Here is an 18,475-nt window from a genome sequence, read left to right as displayed (position 1 = left end):
AAAACGGTGACTTGCCTAGTATTGCTAGTGCAAATTTTCTGAATTCGAACGAGTGAGACTCAAAAATCGGTCTCCTGGACTCATTTTGTGGCGATTGGCAAAGCCGTGACGAATGGCAGAAAACAGGGGAGGCCTTTGCCCAGTAGTGGTTCACATTGTAGACTATAAAAAAAACTAACAGGAGGCAAAATAATGGCGTATTTTTCAATTTTCTCAAAAAAAAAGTTTCAGAGTTAACGTTAACGTGTGCATTTAAATGCATAAACGCACAAACGCATTATCGTAGCTATCTGTCTCTATCACTCTTCCGTATTGACGTGGCAGGTTTCACTGAGTCAGAATGAGAGACATGATACAAAATACAGAAAAAAATTCAAACGGATTTCTATAAGTTTTATTATATCCTTAAAAACAATTAACAATTATACCAAGACTAGTAATAAACTAATTACCTACATTGTTGAGTCTTATAGTTGGTAACTTGGTATCAGACTACTTTTTCAGTTTTATCAGCATCTGAAAAAAAACATGTAAGATTAGTTATTATTTACAATAGGAACACTTAACATCATTTTTGAAGTAGTTTTTTTACTAAGTATATAATAGAAAACTTAGGTACATAATTTATAATTTTGTTACGATAAGATCTATCGTTGGCAAAACCTTGAGGTAGGTAAGACAGTAAGTGCGTTTTCACATTATCCGACCCGATATCGGATGTAGGACCGCTATCCCACACATTTAAGCCACCATCTTTGATTTTTGCCTTTGAAATCCTTCCGACATCCGATATTTGATCCGATAATGTGAATCCGCACTAATATTAACTTATTTTGTTTCTGATTGTAGGAATAGGGCCGTCTTAAAATTCTCGTGCCGGTTTCTACAAATCTCAACTTCGTTAAATTGTTGACTACGTATGGCTCATTTAATTCAATTTTCTTTTTTCAAAACATTTTCAATTCATTCCCCAGTTTCACATCAGTTTAAAGCCTGTATAAAAACAAATTAAAACCGGCCAAGTGCGAGTTGTACTCGCGTTGTAAGGGTTCCGTATACTACAAGAAGGGCTTCAGCGCCTCCTTTTTAGTAAGAACTTAAGTCATTTTTGCGAATAATCGATATTTTGAACAAAATTAAACAGAAATAAGTTTATATGTAATATGTATTTAAAAAACATTTTTGAAATACTTATAAAAACCTCTTTCATTTGATATGTAACACAATATAGTTCTAGAAACTTTGATTTTTAATTTGCACTTTTACCCCCGAAAAGTGGCCGCTATAATTAAATTTTCTGAATTAAATTACATGTCCGTTTTTGGGTCACAGGTTTACATATGCGTGCCAAATTTGAAGTTAATTGGTGCAGTACTTTCGGAGAAAATCGGCTGTGACAGACGGACAGACAGACGCACGAGTGATCCTATAAGGGTTCCGTTTTTCCTTTCTGAGGTATGGAACCCTAAAAAAATCTCACCATTATTATTTTCGATGTTCTTCTCAGTTTTAGGTTCATTCCACGCCTGCCGAATACTGGTACCAAAGATGAGGAAGATGGTATTGCCTATGATGTATATAAATGAAGCCAGATAAAAGATCTTCCGCCATTCTGTCGCGTCAGTCTGAAATAAATCAATAGTTTAAACGCGTATTTATTTCGCTCATATTAATAAAATTGTTTGCCGGGTAACATTGACGACATTGAAGTAGCTGAGACTCTTTCAGAAAAATACTTTTTTTTAACAAAGCCCAAAACATTCAAATAACTCAAAAATCAGTGAGTGGGATCCCTGGTTCCCTGGTCTTAAATTATTGCAAATGATCCATGGCACAACAAGAATAATATTCAAGGATATCAATGGAATTTCCAATCGTTTTTGTTTATTCTTACTTTTTGCCTTGTATTCATGTAGGTACCGGTAGAATGGGGTTGTTCGTGGGGTAACATTGATCATCGATTTTTTGAAGAATAGGAAGATGAGATTTAAACGCGAATTCAAACAATGTTCTATGATAATATGTTTGACATGCTTAGCAGAAATCGATAATGAAAACCTTTAGAAACGAATTCATTTTGGTACAAAATTCAGCGATCAATTTTACCCCACGAATCAAAATAACCCCTGTTGACGGTACCTATTTCTTCAACTCAGAGAACTAAACTAGCTTGATTAAAATTACTTTTTTTTTACTGAGGATAATCATCTTTTTTTTAATTTAATTACTAATTGAAAAAGTTACCTCGTCTTTTATGATAGCGCCAGCGGCTAGAGGCGCAATGATGGAGATACAGTTCGCAATGGCGTTTGTAATGCCAAGCATAGTTCCTGCGAAGTTGGGGGCCATGTCTAGATGAACTAGCTGAAAATAATAAATGGAAATGAGAAATTTTTCGCCGATTTACACAGCTAAATATCAACTACGATCTAACTGCACTAAATGCAAACGTTTTTGACGCCCGGTCTGGCCTAGCGTGTAGTGACCCTGCCTGCTAAGTCGCGGTCCCGGGTTCGAATCCCGGTAAGGGCATTTATTTGTGTGATGAGCACAGATATTTGTTCCTGAGTCATGGATGTTTTCTATGTATTTGTATAGTATATAATTATATCGTTGTCTGAGTACCCACAACACAAGCCTTCTTGAGCTTACCGTGGTACCGGTCAATCTGTGTAAGAGCGTCCTATAATATGTATTTATTTATTTTTAATCTGCAGTAAGAAAACCTTTTACATTGTGATATTTAGGTACATTCTTTTTTTGAATGATAACAATTAATATAGGTCGATGATGATCGATGTTTGATCGACAGTTATACGAGTAGGTGCATCTTATAATTTTGGTCGCACTATATATGTAATATTTTCGGACCTCTAAGGGGGTAAGGGTACAGTGGCGGCTGGTGAAAATTTTTGCTAGGCAACACTGAGCACAAAAGAATCCTACCTTAACATTAGGTACTTTACTAGTAATCAATTTAGGCAAGCCGGTGGGAATTGGCATGTATGGACCAGCCGCTGGTGTAAGGGTATTTCCACAAGCAACAACACAATTCTTCTAATACCTCTGAAAACGCTACGAAAGCGATTTTGAGTCTGACACTGAAGCGATTTCATGACTTCGCTGTAAATCCACGGGCTTTACGGATCTGATTAAGTAGCTGCCATACATTGCAAAAGCATATTGTAAGGGTCATTATCGTGTAATGAATCTGTGATAAAAAAAGTTAATTACCATGAAGCCAGTAAAGTGTCCTGCGTTGAGTCCAACCACGGCAGACAGGATACCGACAGCAAGGCCCACGTTACCAGCAGGCACATATGCTAGTCCAATCAAGGCTATCGCTGGTCCTACATAACCTGTCGAAAAAAGCATATTGTTAAATCCAACTCTTATCAAAAGAGATAATGCTAGGGCACCCTGCAACGGCACGACAAATTCATTAAAATCATCATACAAGGACATCCAACTCACGTGGCAAAAAGAAAAGGAAAAACCAAGGCTCAGTAGAATAAAGAGTACTATCGCACAGTATGGCCACTCCCGCTCTCCGCTGAAAGTGCCGGCTACCCCCTCTCGGTTACCTCACAGTTACCGCCTGTCAAAAACACGAACAGTCGACCTGTCATATTTCACTCATACAAGCATAGTACGCGTTCACCTACACGAGCTTAGACTGTGTGCTAGGAACGCGCCTCTTTCATATATTTGATCGCCAGTATCCGAGATGTGACCAAGGAGAGCGTACATGAGTCAAATAAAAGAATAACAACTTCGCGTCGTTATAAAAGTGAAGGCAGAAAGACTGAGCAGAATCAGAATTAGAACTTCTTCCGTGATCGCTATAGGTTTTGCTCCACCCGTACAATTATTTTTGATATCAACAATTTCTAGATGCTGTTCCGGGATGTTATTTTTGTGAAACTATCACATGCTTGCGTAGCCAAATGCACAAACGCTCACGAAATGCTCGCGATACTATCTCTTTCGTAGCCAGACTACAGTTCTGCGGCGTTTCGCATCGCAGAAATGCCATTCGGCTACGTGGCCTGATGGTTTCCCTTAGAACTCGATGAAATTATTTTTCCATGACACGGATATTAGATAGGTCTAGTTACTTCAGAATAACAATGTAGTAGAAGCAAAAGTAGATTTGACCTAGGATAGACACTTCTGGCTACGCTGCATAAGAGATAACCACAAAATTAAAATTTTAAAAAACCGCCCACCTCGACATAGTGGACCGATTTTTATGAAACATCGCACGGCCCGATTAACTCAGCTTTCAAAGAAATAAAGCTAAATCGAAATCGGTTTATCCATTCGGGAGCTACGATATCACAGACAGACACACACAGACACAGAGACAGACAGACAGACACGTCAAATTTATAACACCCCGTCGTTTTTGCGTCGGGGGTTAAAAACCGATCACCAGTAAGTTTTTATCAACAAGTACAGGGTGGCTAGCCGAATGGCACAATCGCTCACGAAACGCTCACGAAACGAAGCGCTAGTAGATATCTATCTCTATCGCGCTTGCGTATTGGCGCGACAGAGCCAGCGGCGTATCGCTTTCGTTTGGCGCCGGAGAAATGCCATTCGGCTACGGGGCCAGGCGTAAAATGGCGTAATATGCGGGAAATCGTATTAAACGTGATCGTTTTAAGCGGGTTCTACTGTATATGTAAAAATAGATTACCAATGCTGTTGCTGATCTTTCTGGCTGCAGTTGTGCTGACCCAACCCTTACCGAGGGCATAATCAGATATGAAGCCAGCGGGAAAACTGAGGATGTACATCACGACGTAAGGGGTCGCCGACAATACACCATTCTGGAGACCGAAATACAGTTTTTAAAATCTTTAATATTTTACAAGCGACAAAAAGCTAAGGTGAGCCGACGGGCCAAAGGCACTGTAATCACTTAGTATAAATCCAACAGTGATATCGGACGTGAGCAAAATATTATGAAATGGATCTATTGCACAATTTCACATTAATATATGCTTGTACAATACTGGATGGATGGGGGCATATCAAATTTTTCATCACATTTGCTGTTTAAAGGTCTCATTGCTTCTACGTGTACTCGTTGCTTCTATGTATTTTTTTATTCCCAAGGGAATAATTAATGGATTTAGTTTTAAAAATTAATACAATCCGTACAATACTTCAGGCAAAGGATGTTTCAATCAGCCAAGGATTTTTTTTGCACAACTAAAATTTGATTATTAACCTATAAAAACATATTATACGGTATGAAAAATGCATTTTATTTATGTTTTACAATTATTTCAGTGTGTTTTACATTTATTTTGTAAATTTCACGTAGATAAATCGTTATAATTTGCAATCTGGCAGGAAATTGTGACGGCCATTTCGATTTGCGCTTGACCGCGTTGCCATAGCAACGGGCAGTACAACACCGCCATTCATTGAAAATTTTGCCTTATGATTTTTTTTCTCTGTGTTTTCATCTCAAATGTGATGAAAAATATTGTGTGTAACTCAGGAGGTAAGGATTTTGTAAACTCGTGTCTATAACTCTCTCCAGCCTGCGGCTGTCGCGAGTTATTAACACTCGTCGACAAAATCCCCCTTACCTCCCTTGTTGCACAATATACTATTAAAATAGTGCAAACGCATACACACCCCAAAATTCCTAGGTAAAAGATTTGTATTAAAAAAAATAGAATATCTTCTTACCGCTTTGATGTTGACCCCGAGAACTTGGCTCATGTAGGACGGCATCTCAGTCATCAGGGTCCAGAATCCCCAGTTTTGGCAACAATGTACGATGATCAAGCTGATGAAGGGCATGGACGTCAATATTGACAGCCATGGCACTGGTAGTGTCTGCAATTGTGAGGCAATAGGAATTTACATACATACATACATACAATCACGCCTGTATCCCATGAAGGAGTAGGCAGAGCACATGAAACTACTCAAGTTTCAGTGCCACTCTTAGCAAATAAGGGGTCGATAGAAAACGAAAGTGTGACATTGCAGTGACAGGTTGCCAGCCTCTCGCCTACGCCACACATTAACCCATATCTCACAGTCGCCTTCTGCGACACCCACGGGAAGAAAGGGGGTGGTGAAATTCTTAACCCATCACCACACGGGATAATAGGAATTTGCTTGTGAAGAAACTTAGAAAAACATTTATGAATCAAAAAATTCACACAGGACTCGAAGTTGCGACCTTATTACAGTCTTCAGGGTTAGCACATGATTGGCGCCAGATTATGTCGCCACGACATAAACTATTTACCCTTCCGTAAAATAGGTATGTAATACTAATAACTTAATAAATAAAATTTTAAAAAAATGTGAAAATCTGATATTTCCAACATTTAGTGCAAAGATACAACATACTTTTACGAGTTCGTACATTCAAAATCAACTATACAAAGAGAATTTGCTTCTTATGTTACAGAATTTCCTTTTGTTTGGTTTCCCTTGACACGTTGTATATATATTTTTAAAATATTCAGTTAAAACAAACCTTCTTGCCTCCAACTTGACCCAAAGAAGTCTGAATATACAGTTTCTCTTCTTCACTTATCAATTTAGAGTCTTGCGGCTCTCCAGCTCCGATAAAGAAGTAAATGACTGTCCAGACGACTCCACAGGTACCAATAAAGTAGAATATGGCGGACCAGCCCCAATAGTCTGCCAAGAATCCGGCTGACATCAGCATTACTGCTGTCCCCAATTGAGCTCCTGAAAAAGATTTTACGAATGACGAATAAAAAATATATCACAGCAGCATCTTTGCCGTAAGGTAAGCGGGATAAATCTCAACTGGGGACCAATTGTAACTGATAATTTTTTTCCATTATATTATTACACTATGACGTTGAGTTCTACATGTATCCACTGAACACGCCTACAATATACAGGGTGGCCCATTCAAATCGGTCAGTATGGGAAAGTCTGAAACTATAAGACATACGAAGATTTGTTCTTAGGAACCATGTCACCGATTTTGATAAAAAGAAAAACTGCATTCATACAATTAAAAAAAAAGTGTACCCAGCTGGGGAATCGAACCCGGTTGTTTTGAAAAAATAAACTTACACTATTTCTATTCAGATATCGTTTGTGTAGGTCTTAAGCAGTAAATATCTCTAAGAAACATAATGTCTAAAATGAATAAAATGCATTTTTTTCACATACTTTAATTTATCATAGTAGGTGTTCAAAGTGACCACCGTCTTTTTCAATAAAATATTCAACACGTCTAGGTAACGATCTTACTATTGCATTTTGTATCTTCATGTGGTGAATCTGCGTTAAAGTTGACTCTATGGCTACTTTTAGGTCTTCAACGGTGTTATAGCTATTTTTGTACACTGTTGTAAAGATGAAGTGAACTTGCTGAATATTGTAACGGTGGTCACTTTGAACACCTACTATGATAAATTAAAGTATGTGAAAAAAATGCATTTTATTCATTTTAGACATTATGTTTCTTAGAGATATTTACTGCTTAAGACCTACACAAACGATATCTGAATAGAAATAGTGTAAGTTTATTTTTTCAAAACAACCGGGTTCGATTCCCCAGCTGGGTACACTTTTTTTTTAATTGTATGAATGCAGTTTTTCTTTTTATCAAAATCGGTGACATGGTTCCTAAGAACAAATCTTCGTATGTCTTACAGTTTCAGACTTTCCCATACTGACCGATTTGAATGGGCCACCCTGTATAACAGGTGGACACTCTATCTATTAATGCAAACATTGTAAAACATGGAAAGAATGGACCAGTTACATTTGCCCCATTTTCAAAATTTTAATTTTGTGGTTAGGTTATTAATAATAAAGTTTTGTAAATGTTTTTTTTTTACATTTAATTTGTTTACCACAAAATTATTCAATCAAAAATAGCACATCCGGTATCCGGCCGGATAGTACCTACGCCACTATCCAGTATCCAGCCGAATATTAAAATAAGGGCCGAATAGGCCGGACACCGAATAGTAACCGAATATTCGGTGCATCTCTTACTTCCACAAATGAATATTAACATTAAAAACTTTTGAACTGTTGAATTTTGTGTCTTATTTTAACTACTTGGAGGTGGAAAAGTATTTCTACTTTTTACTACATAAAATAAGTCATTTGAAACTGAATAGTCATTAAATTACGACAAACCACATGTTCACAATCTAACTGAAACAAAACAGTAATAAAGAAGGATAACTTAGTAAAAATATTTCATCAGTTAATTTTCATTCTGTGTCAGCACGCTTTGTAATTTGATATTACGAGGTTGCCTTTTGCCGTAAACATTTTACGAGCTACAACGCCATTCTAATCACTTATCTAAACTTTATGTTTGTGTTTTGTGTGTAACACGATTATTATCTTTAAGTGTTTTGTTACATTTTCGTCTAAACATGTACCTTCTTAGTATTTGCTTCTACGAGTATTTAAGTATTTATCCCTTTTCTCTCGTTCTAGTATTTATACCTACTTGTGGCGCAACGACCCGAAGTGAATCCTAGCTTCCGGCACAAAAAACCGCCATGCTTCTAATCTCTATCAAAAGCTGTTTCTGTATAACCGACCTAGTCAAGGTCACAATCACTATCGGTTTGACAACAATACAAAGTGTGTCTCTTTATCACACTTTGAAATTAGTGCAACAGTGAGAATAGCGGGAGAGAGAAATCTGAGAGTATTCTCTTTCTGACTAAGCGGGCCAAATCTCGACTGGGGGCAATTTGCAACTAATCCATTTTTTACCATTATTACACTATGATGTTGAGTTCTACATGTATCCACTGAACACGCCTACCATATATAACCGGTGGACACTCTATTTAATAATGAAAACATTGTAAAACATGGAAAAAATGGACCAGTTACATTTGCGCCTTATGATTTTTTTAGGGAACCACAGGATAAAGATCTTGTATCCGAGCCGAACATAATTCTAGAGGGAAAGTCACCAAACTCCAATAGCTCGGTTGCGTAATATAGACGGGGAAAGATCGCGCAGTCTGGAAAGCTTACAAGAAACATTCAATAACTAAATTTACCTGCATAAATGAAGGTCCCTAGTCTACTTTTTTCTTCTAGCGGGACCCATTTTCCAATAAGATTGTGCATGCTAGGATAAACGAATCCTTGGGCCAAACCTTGCAGCACCCGACAAGCACATACTGCGTACCAGCCACCCTGGAATTAATAAAAGGTTATTTTTATTTCAGCTTATAACAGTTCCACTCACTGATGACAAAATATTTACAAAATAAAAACAAAATGTTCGAAACATACAATTGAAGGGCGTTTTCCAAAATAAATATCGAATTTTACCAGATCTGTACGTGTCTGGGCTCATTCTTCTCAGAATCACGAGTTGATTCAATCCTGACACATTTTTTTTTATCGTCGAGATCGAATCAGCTCGTGATTATGAGAAGAATGAGCCCAAACACGTCCAGATCTGGTGAAATTCGATATTTGAGATTTATTTTGGAAAACGCCCTGAAACTTAGCTACCTACTGGAAACTTACTGGCTAGAGTTTCGACATTTGAAAATGTGCAGAAAATAGAAAAAATATAAATTATTTGGGAATTTATTGGTAATACATTACATTAACCATTTATTTTCTTTGTAGAATTGAAATGCGTAGTACTTCGTAGAGATAAGATTCAACCAAACACTCGAAATCACTGATTTGAAACTAAAACATCTTTCTGGTTGTCATCCATAGCTTAGCTCGTAGGTGTTAGTGACATATTGATTGATGATGACATAGGGTCACTTGCACTACCAAAAATGGAGGATTAACTCGAGGTTAACCCACCATTTTATATGTAATTTGACAGTTGACAGCTCACTAACCTTGAGTTAAGCGGGTGGTGCAAATGGCCCTAAGAAGTATAAGATAGATTATCAATGAAAAGATTACAAGAAGTCTGTCAACTCTTAAATGAAATTGAATTGAAGAATATTAAGTGTTTAATTGTGTTTCTATGAATGTTTGTTTTCACTTGTATTGACAGGGTTATTTGTACACTGAGAGAAATTTGCATTGTGAATTTACAAGTATCTTTATCCGAATCAGTAAACGTATGTTTAAAACAATATGAATCAAAATAACTTACGTAAATGACAAGTATCTTGTTGTTTGAGCAGCGAACATGAAACTTGGCAAAATAACTTACGTAAACAGCAGCCGTTGGCAAGATCAGAGAGATGATGGAGTTGGCTCCAATACTGATGCTGATGAGGAGGCTGCCGCCGACCTTGTCAGCTAAGAGACCGCCAGGCACCTGAAGGACCACGTAGCCCCAGAAGAATGAAGACAGGATCACGCTCTGAATCTGCATGCTCCAGTCGAATGTCTGAAAAAAGGTAGTAGTTTTTTTATACTACGAGTACGTCCGTGGCAAACAAGCATACGGTCCGCCTGATGGAAAGCGGTCACCATCACCTATGGACGCCTGCAACTCAAGGAATGTCACGGGGGCGTTGCTAACCCGTTAGAAACTTGTACACTCCTTTTTTGCTGTACACTGCAAAAAATTGTGTTCAAGTTCTAAGGAGAACACAATTTTTTGCTGTGACTCAAAGGACAATAGACGGAACACGGAACGGACGGTAGTTCCGTAGCGTAGGTCCTTTCGTCACTAGCACACCGCATCCTCGTTGAGTTCTGGCAGACTTACTCACCGGCAGGAAGACAACACTATGAGTAGGGTCTAGTACTAACGATAGTAACGTTCTTTAAGAACATTGTTTTATAATAAGAGTTTTGAATGATTCACGGTTATTTTCATTAGACTTATATTGACCGGGATATAGACCGTGATTACCTTTTTGATTTTTGTCGAGCTCCCGATATTTCGACGCAGATATTTGAACAAACGTAGTGACACTGTGAGTGTAGTGTGTTTGGACAGACCATCGAGTGTGAACGCGACCAGTGGTAACGCTGAAAGTGAACGCAGCCGACGCGCGCGAAGGAGGGTAGATCGCGCGCTGTCTATACAACTTTAACATCCACCCGCCTTTGTCAGTTTTCCGTGATCATGATGCATGCAACTGCGTCGAAATATCGGGAGCTCGACAAAAATCAAAAAGGTAATCACGGTCTATATCCCGGTCAATATAAGTCATTGTTTTATAGATAATACTCGTATTTCAAGTAGTACTAGGTACCTATTTTTAAGTAGAGACACTACTTAAAAATACTAATTACTCGTACATTATAGCCACTAAGTGCCAGAGAGGCGATCTGTTGTGTCAGAGGCTAGCTGGCGTAGCCGAATGGCAATCGTCGACGCCAGACGCCGACAGAAATGCAACCTGGCCCCGTAGCCGAATGGCATTTCTCCGACGCCAAACGAAAGCGATACGCCGCTGGCTCTGTCGCGCCAATACGCAAGCGCGATAGAGATAGATATCTACTAGCGCTTCGTTTCGTGAGCGTTTCGTGAGCGATTGTGCCATTCGGCTAGCCACCCTGGCCTGGCTCTGTGGCGCATTGTTGCGTATTGGCGCAAGAGCGATAGAGATAGAAAAGAGCGAAACAGATATTATCGTGAGCATTTGTGTACTTGGCTAAGTACCCAGGATTCTTATTTGGTCACTGAGCCAGTGAAGTAAATAAGCTGATACACTACTGTTCAATTATAAACTACTTAAACTAAATGTTACATACCTAATGAATACAAATATCTAAATGGAAAACAAATGACCAGTACTACCAAGTGCCAAAGCTGGATTTTGACCAGCGAGTAATTTCAGTTCTTTTTTATATCTTTTACAAAATAAATAAATATTTTCATTAATAAAACAGAGTGGTCAGTATTATGGCAAGCGAGCTCAGGGGACAGTTGACATAACACTCAAGTGAGGTAGTGTAAAAAACCAAAAATAAAATTTTGACAAATGACCGCGACATAGTTTAAATTGTCACCATGGCATAAGAACATGTACCTAATTTGAAATTACCTAAATCAAAATCGATTCTCCGTTCGTGAAATGCCGGACAGACACTACACAGACAGACAAACAGACAGACAGACAGAAAGACAGACAGACGACAGACATACAGACGGACAGACAGACAGGCAGACACGTCAAATTTATAACACCCCTTCGTTTTTGCGTCGGGGGTGAAAAAATGAAAAATATTTCGACAAATGACCTGCCAGTTTAAATTGTCACCTCATGATAATGTACCTAGTGTTAACTTGTAAAAGAATAAAATACGAAAATGTTATAACCTTATAGGATTTAGCTGTTAAAAACTTGTTAAGAAGTTCCGGAGTCTCGTCTATTAATAAATGTCACGGTATTTTCTTGCATGATTGCGCGCTCATTGAGTTTTTTGAGTAGGCAAGTATAAAAATCTGTTTGAGGTCATGTTGTTAAATTGAGATGTACAGTCTTCTAGTTTCTATATTATTTATAAAGTATTAAAGTATTTAATATTATGTTTGTATTAAATCTATGTTGAAATTAGCGAACAATTTCCCGCCATGTCGTTAGTTTCCAAAGGACCCAAAATTCTCGTTAGCAATGACCAAAGACAAAATGCAGCGAGCCGAATGGCAATCGTCGACGCCAGATGCCGACAGAAATGCAGTCTGGCTCTGTCGCGCCAATACGCAAGAGCGATAGAGATAGGTAGCTACGAAACAGATATCGTGAGCGTTTGTGCATTTGGCTACATACCCTGTTCTCCTTTTACTCTTTACTTACTACTTAATGTATCTGTTATCCGACCTGTCTTGTATCACTTGTATGGAAGTGAGTGCTGGGCCGTCAAGAAGAAGGATGAGAGAAGTCTGCCTGTGAATGAAATGAGAATGTTGCGATGGACGTGTGGTGTAACAAGACGGGATAGGATTCGGAATGAGTATATAAGGGGAAGCCTGAGAGTAGCGCCAGTGACAGAGAAGGTGAGAGGCAGCAGATTAGCATGGTATGGGCATGTAATGCGGAGGGATGAAAGTAATGTTATAAAACGAGTGGTAAAGATAAAGGTGGATGGCGACAACGGTAGTGGAAGGCCTAAGAAAAGATGAATGGAATGTGTGAACAATGATATGAGAGTGAAAGGTGTTAGTATGGAAATGCTGATAGAGAGGAATGGAGGAGGAAAATCTGCTGCGCCGACCCCAAATAATGAGAACAGGGCAAGAGAATGATGATGATGACTTAGTACTTAATGTAATACTCACGTTTTCCATCGTGGAGTCTGTCATGGCGACGATAGCCATACTCATGTTGACCCTCATACCGAAGGCCAACAGCATAGCGAAGAATAGCATCACACATTGTACATGCCGGATGCCTAACGCCGCTTCTGAAAAAGTTCATTTAATGATAGGAAGCTTCGTTACAAATTAGAGATAACCGTTCATCCGTTCGGGGGCTACGACGCCACAGACAGACACACACACAGACAGACAGACAGAACCCGTCGTTTTTGCGTCGGGGTTAAAAAAATACGACATTGAATCGCTTCTCATTCGATTCTAAACTTACATACATTGATGCCATTTTCCAAGTTATACTGCCAGTCTTAGGGGTTGAAAGAAAACGAAATAGTGATAATGCAGTGACATGGTGCTAGTCCAATTGCCCACAGCACGATTGAAACCGCATCTCACTGTCGACTTCTACGGCACCCACGGGAAAAAACGCGGTGGGCGAAAGTTTTAACCCTAGTTCTAAACTGTCACGTATATTTCTATATATTATTGTTATTAATTAAGTTAAAAAAATAAGTAAGTTACTGTATATTCAGGACGTTTCTAATAATATTTGCACGTGCGTTAGTGCACGTGGTGTTATTTTACGTCACTAGTGTCGATTAGCGCATTATGTAACTATGGCGAATTTTTTAAGGGCCACACTGTACCTACGTTGTACGATATACAATGTGCGAAAAGGTGATATCCGTACAGTGTAACTCTCTTCAGTCGTGTTCTGAGATAAAAGTACCAGTTCTGGACAGTGTACCAATCGATGCCACTTTAAAACATAGTCATTATCAAAAATGTGACAGAAGGATGTCATTTATTAGGCATTAGCATGTCGAGAACTAGTACTTTTACTTCACGGCCACTCGTAGACAATTTCACCACTGCTACCGGTAACATAGACTTTGAGAGAAAGCGAAAAGAAGAGGATAGACGCTCTCGAGATGTGGTGCTGGATATTATCACCCCATGAGATGGACAGACCAGGTGAATTGCACTCGCAGGGCAGCTGTCAGAGAAGAATAACGGAAATTTGTAAAACGTATCTCTCAGGATAGCATTATGACCACCACAACTCTGTTAAGAGTGATACGCAGAAGAAGAAGACCGGTAACATAATATTGTTTTACCTTTCGGAAGAGGGTTGTACTTTCCAAACGCCAAAAACACTATCGTTAATTTCTTTACACATCTCACTATTTTCAATTGGATCCTAGGCACATGAAACATTGCATTTAAAAGAAACACAACTAACGAATCAAACGATTAATAATCGTTTTTTCGACACTCAATAGTCAGTTCTTTTTATTAAATCTTAAACATTGTTGAACGATAAATTCAGTGCAGTCAACTTTAACAGTTAAAAGCAAAAATTAAACTAAATGCTATTTTTCCTTGTACTCGAACAATAGTACCTACGCTAGCGTTTCAAGGTTTATCATTCGATATCACGTTGGGCAGTCAATGAGTAATTAATTTTCCGTAAATTAGATTCGCGTATGTAATTTATGAGTTTTGTTGGTACGAGTAATTACTTGCAAATAACAATATTTAATGTAACAATAACACATTCAATTGCGTATTTTCATTGCAATAACACATAAGAGTTAGAAAATGGCTGCCGTTTTGAAATAATAGTGCAATTTAAATTTTAATGAGAACGTTTTGATGACGGCGGATTCTTTCAACAAATAATTAAGAATGTAAGTACTTAACTACTATGTTAGTAGTTCTAATTATTAATGAAAAAGACGTAAGAATCATCTATCTACTCTACCTCTATCGTGTCAATTTCCTAAAAGAAATATGGGCGCGAATGTTTAGAAAATATATTCCTATAGATAATTTGTTTTTCGCGCCTTCTTCTAGTAACAAACTTGGTTGGAATTATGTTTTCTATAAATATTAGTTATAAATATACACACATCGCTTATTATTATCTGGTAATAACAAAATAACAGTTACTTTTGAAGCTTTATTTGATACGCTATATTAAATTTGATGTTGACACTCTGATTTAGGCGCACTACTAGGTACGTAAAAGACGCCGATTAGCAGAAGAAACCATAATCAAAATCCGGATCAGGCCCCGTAGCCGAATGGTATTTCTGCGACGCGAAACAAAATCGAAACGCCGCAGAAAGGTAGTCTGGCTCTGTCACGCCAATACGCAAGAGCGATAGAGATAGATAGCTACGAAAGAGATATTGTCGTGAGCGTTTGTGCATTCGGCTACGCACACAAGTTTTTATTTTAGAGGCAGTCAGTATAGATGATTCTTTAAATTAATTTCATAATATTTCCACAAATAATGTCGTCGTATCTTATAAGAGAATCCGTTTCAATTGAGCTTAAGGGTGTAGATAAACATACATCTTTATTCATGTTATCGAGAAGTTATCTCTTTCGTGCTTTTTTTCTTTGGTGTATATCGGAGTCAACCATTCGTGAGAGGTTGAAGGAAAACTGGAAAACTAAATACATCATCGCGACAAGTAATTTTTTTTTTCGAGCGCAGACTTTTGGCCGAAGTGTGTGGTATTTCGTCGGTTTGGGCAACCTGCCGAATCCTACGCCGAGTCAGACGACGCAACGGAGCCACGCTGTTACGTCGTCGCCCAAATCAAATGTTTAATTATTATTTATCGTTTGTGTCTTGTTTTGTATTTTTTAGTTTCACAGTGCCTTAGTGTAAACTGTAATGCTGTGTTACTTTTTGATTAAATAAATAAATTACGCTGTTTACAGCTTACAGCTATGTAATAAATATTGTGAAGGATGTGATCTTTCATATAATCAAAGCTTATTACCACATAGTGGAATTTGATGAAAAACCTTTCATTATTACGCAATGCTTAAGAAAAATGATAAAATTAAAAAAAAAAAAATTTCCTTCGTACATACAATATTGTTTGAGCTAAATGAGAAGAAAATTTCGCCTGAGGAGTCGCTCTTGATACTCATAGATTATTATCGCCATTGCATATAAAAGTAGAAAAAAAATGTTGATTTTACCTGTACTGTCTAGAAATGCCACATGCTAGGTAGTTAACACTTATTAGGTATACCTATACATAAATATAATAGAACACATGACACGTGTTCGTATAATAGGAATGACAAATATGTATAATTTAATCTGGAATAATTAAGTAATATTGCCTTACTTATATTTTTAAAGATCAAATTCCGATCTAAGGTAGCCTAGGTACCTACCCGTACCAATGAAATTTTTAGGGTACCTTCCCATACCAGCGCAGTTTCAGAATTTGGGCCCCCCACTTAGCGTAAGTTCTTAACTCAAATTAACTCGATGTCAGTTTTGTGACGACTATTAAACATAAAATCTTGCATAAAATTGCATTTTAAATTAAGTTGATTTTCCCTTGTTTTAAAAATTTTAAAGACAATAGAAATGCTACTTTATTTATTTACATGAGAGTTAAAATTCCAATGAACCGAAATGTACATCTCATTGCACATTGGGCGGCAAGAGGATAAAACTACCAAATCGTGAAACGTGACTGCATTTTAGAGTCAGTCTAACCGTTCATGAAATCCAGTTTTTAAAAGAATATAATCAGAAAACCACAACTTACTTGGTTTCTTTACTTCTTCCATTTTATCACTTTAAAATACTTTGACTAAAATAACCTATTTATATTTTTTATCGAGTTTCAGAATTCATTAGTTTTTTGTAAGATTAGATGCGCGAGTCTGCGCATAGCGTTCCGCATGAACTGAGTATTGTTTTCCTTAACTACGACATATCAAAGACAATGCCGTAAAGGTTTAATCAGCTGACCATTGATTATTTCGTCTTGATGTTATGAATCAGCATATTTTATTGACATTTTGTCGTACTTGTATTGATTGCTTATCTCCTGGCGTTTAGATACTTGTTACAAGTATCTAAACGCCAGGAGATAAGCAATCAATACAAGTACGACAAAATGTCAATAATATGTCATGTAACTTGAGTTACATGATATACGCGTAACAAGTTTAATTCGTGTTTTTATGAAAGTCTTTACCTACCAAGTGAAAAAAAAATCATACATCTCTTACCAATTCCTCATACGAGCTTGTCACTAAACTCGTGTAACTCCGTTTTTGCCCTAGTGAGCTGTGGCTATCTCCCGTAACTAACAGTTACAGTAGATAGCCACGACACGCCTTTTACGCATCGAGCAATTTGGAACTCAGTTACGGTACTTAGGCACGACAGACTTAGTCTTATATTATAGGCAAGGCAGTCATAGAAGACTTTGCCTTTATAGACAGACATAGAAAACTGTACTGAGAACACTGCATCTATAGCTCAGGCAATAACTCAAGTCATAGCCATATTTAACATATATTGTCCTTGTATTTAGAAGCCAACAGAATGGTGTGGCGGGTGTTAAGAGTCATTTCTATACTAATCTTTATTTTATAATAAACGGCTCGTTGTACCGAGAACCGACAGAATGGTACCTTTTCACGGCCGGCATACAAGCGCAATTACGTTCCTTACCTGCACCTAAATTTTACGGCATGCACTAAACAAAGGATTACTTGACCTAAATTGTAAAGAACTAACCTACATTGTGTATTGTTAGCTAAGCAAGAGAACATGCAAACAAAAACTGGAACAGGACAAAAAATGCAACAGCTTACGAGTCATTGCTCCTTTCTTTATTATCTATCCATCCCATTGTATTGTTGAATGTGGGTTACTAGGCCAGTAGTAATAAGGAGGTCACTGACCCATATTTCGCTAAACAATAGTACGGATAGATAACAAAAGATTTGGGTCAACCTGCTAACAAAAAAGGTGCATTGTTTATCTACAATTTAGGTCAGTAGTACAATCCTTTGTTAAGTTTATGCCGTAATTTATAAGAACGTAATAAATATAAATTTAACATCATATTAAGGCTAGATCTAAATGTGATCTAGATTACATACCTATATAGTTATCTGATCAAACATTCAAATACTATATACAACGTGCTTTTATTGAATTCCGACAACTTTAAGGGAAGGTTTGTTTATTAGGTCAAATACATTTTTTTAAGAAACTGCTGTGTTAACTCTTATTCACAAAAAATAATTAAATTACTGAACACGGGTGGTTCAACATTTACCACTTTCTAATGTTATTTGTTTTGACATGTGCCGTCAGACAATTAACACGAATTAATTAATTTATTATGTATGAAAACGAAAAATAATTTATTTTTTATATAC

The 18,475-nt window shown here is 37.5% G+C and overlaps 1 protein-coding gene across 2 annotated transcripts; it reads right to left on the bottom strand.

Moving 5' to 3' along the window:
- Positions 1 to 481: 481 nt before the first annotated feature.
- On the bottom strand, positions 482 to 16,966 carry LOC125230107 (putative inorganic phosphate cotransporter). Of its 2 annotated transcripts, none has more exons than XM_048135131.1 (11): positions 16,843 to 16,966; positions 13,220 to 13,344; positions 10,193 to 10,372; positions 9,060 to 9,198; positions 6,515 to 6,732; positions 5,710 to 5,859; positions 4,703 to 4,835; positions 3,235 to 3,359; positions 2,245 to 2,364; positions 1,481 to 1,625; positions 482 to 516 (listed from the first exon to the last, which is right to left on the bottom strand). In XM_048135131.1, exons 1-11 carry the CDS (start codon positions 16,862 to 16,864, stop codon positions 488 to 490), a joined length of 1,386 nt encoding a protein of 461 aa, XP_047991088.1. In that variant the 5' UTR covers positions 16,865 to 16,966; the 3' UTR covers positions 482 to 487. The 2 variants fall into 2 exon arrangements, with proteins under 2 accessions (XP_047991088.1, XP_047991087.1); XM_048135130.1 differs by lacking the exon at positions 16,843 to 16,966 and adding an exon at positions 14,374 to 14,556.
- Between the last annotated feature and the right edge of the window lie 1,509 nt (positions 16,967 to 18,475).

This window comes from Leguminivora glycinivorella, chromosome 10, assembly GCF_023078275.1.
Source record: "Leguminivora glycinivorella isolate SPB_JAAS2020 chromosome 10, LegGlyc_1.1, whole genome shotgun sequence".
NCBI lineage: Eukaryota > Metazoa > Arthropoda > Insecta > Lepidoptera > Tortricidae > Leguminivora > Leguminivora glycinivorella.
The sequence above is the reverse complement of the archived record's forward strand: the minus strand, read 5'-3'. Positions and strand labels throughout refer to the sequence as shown.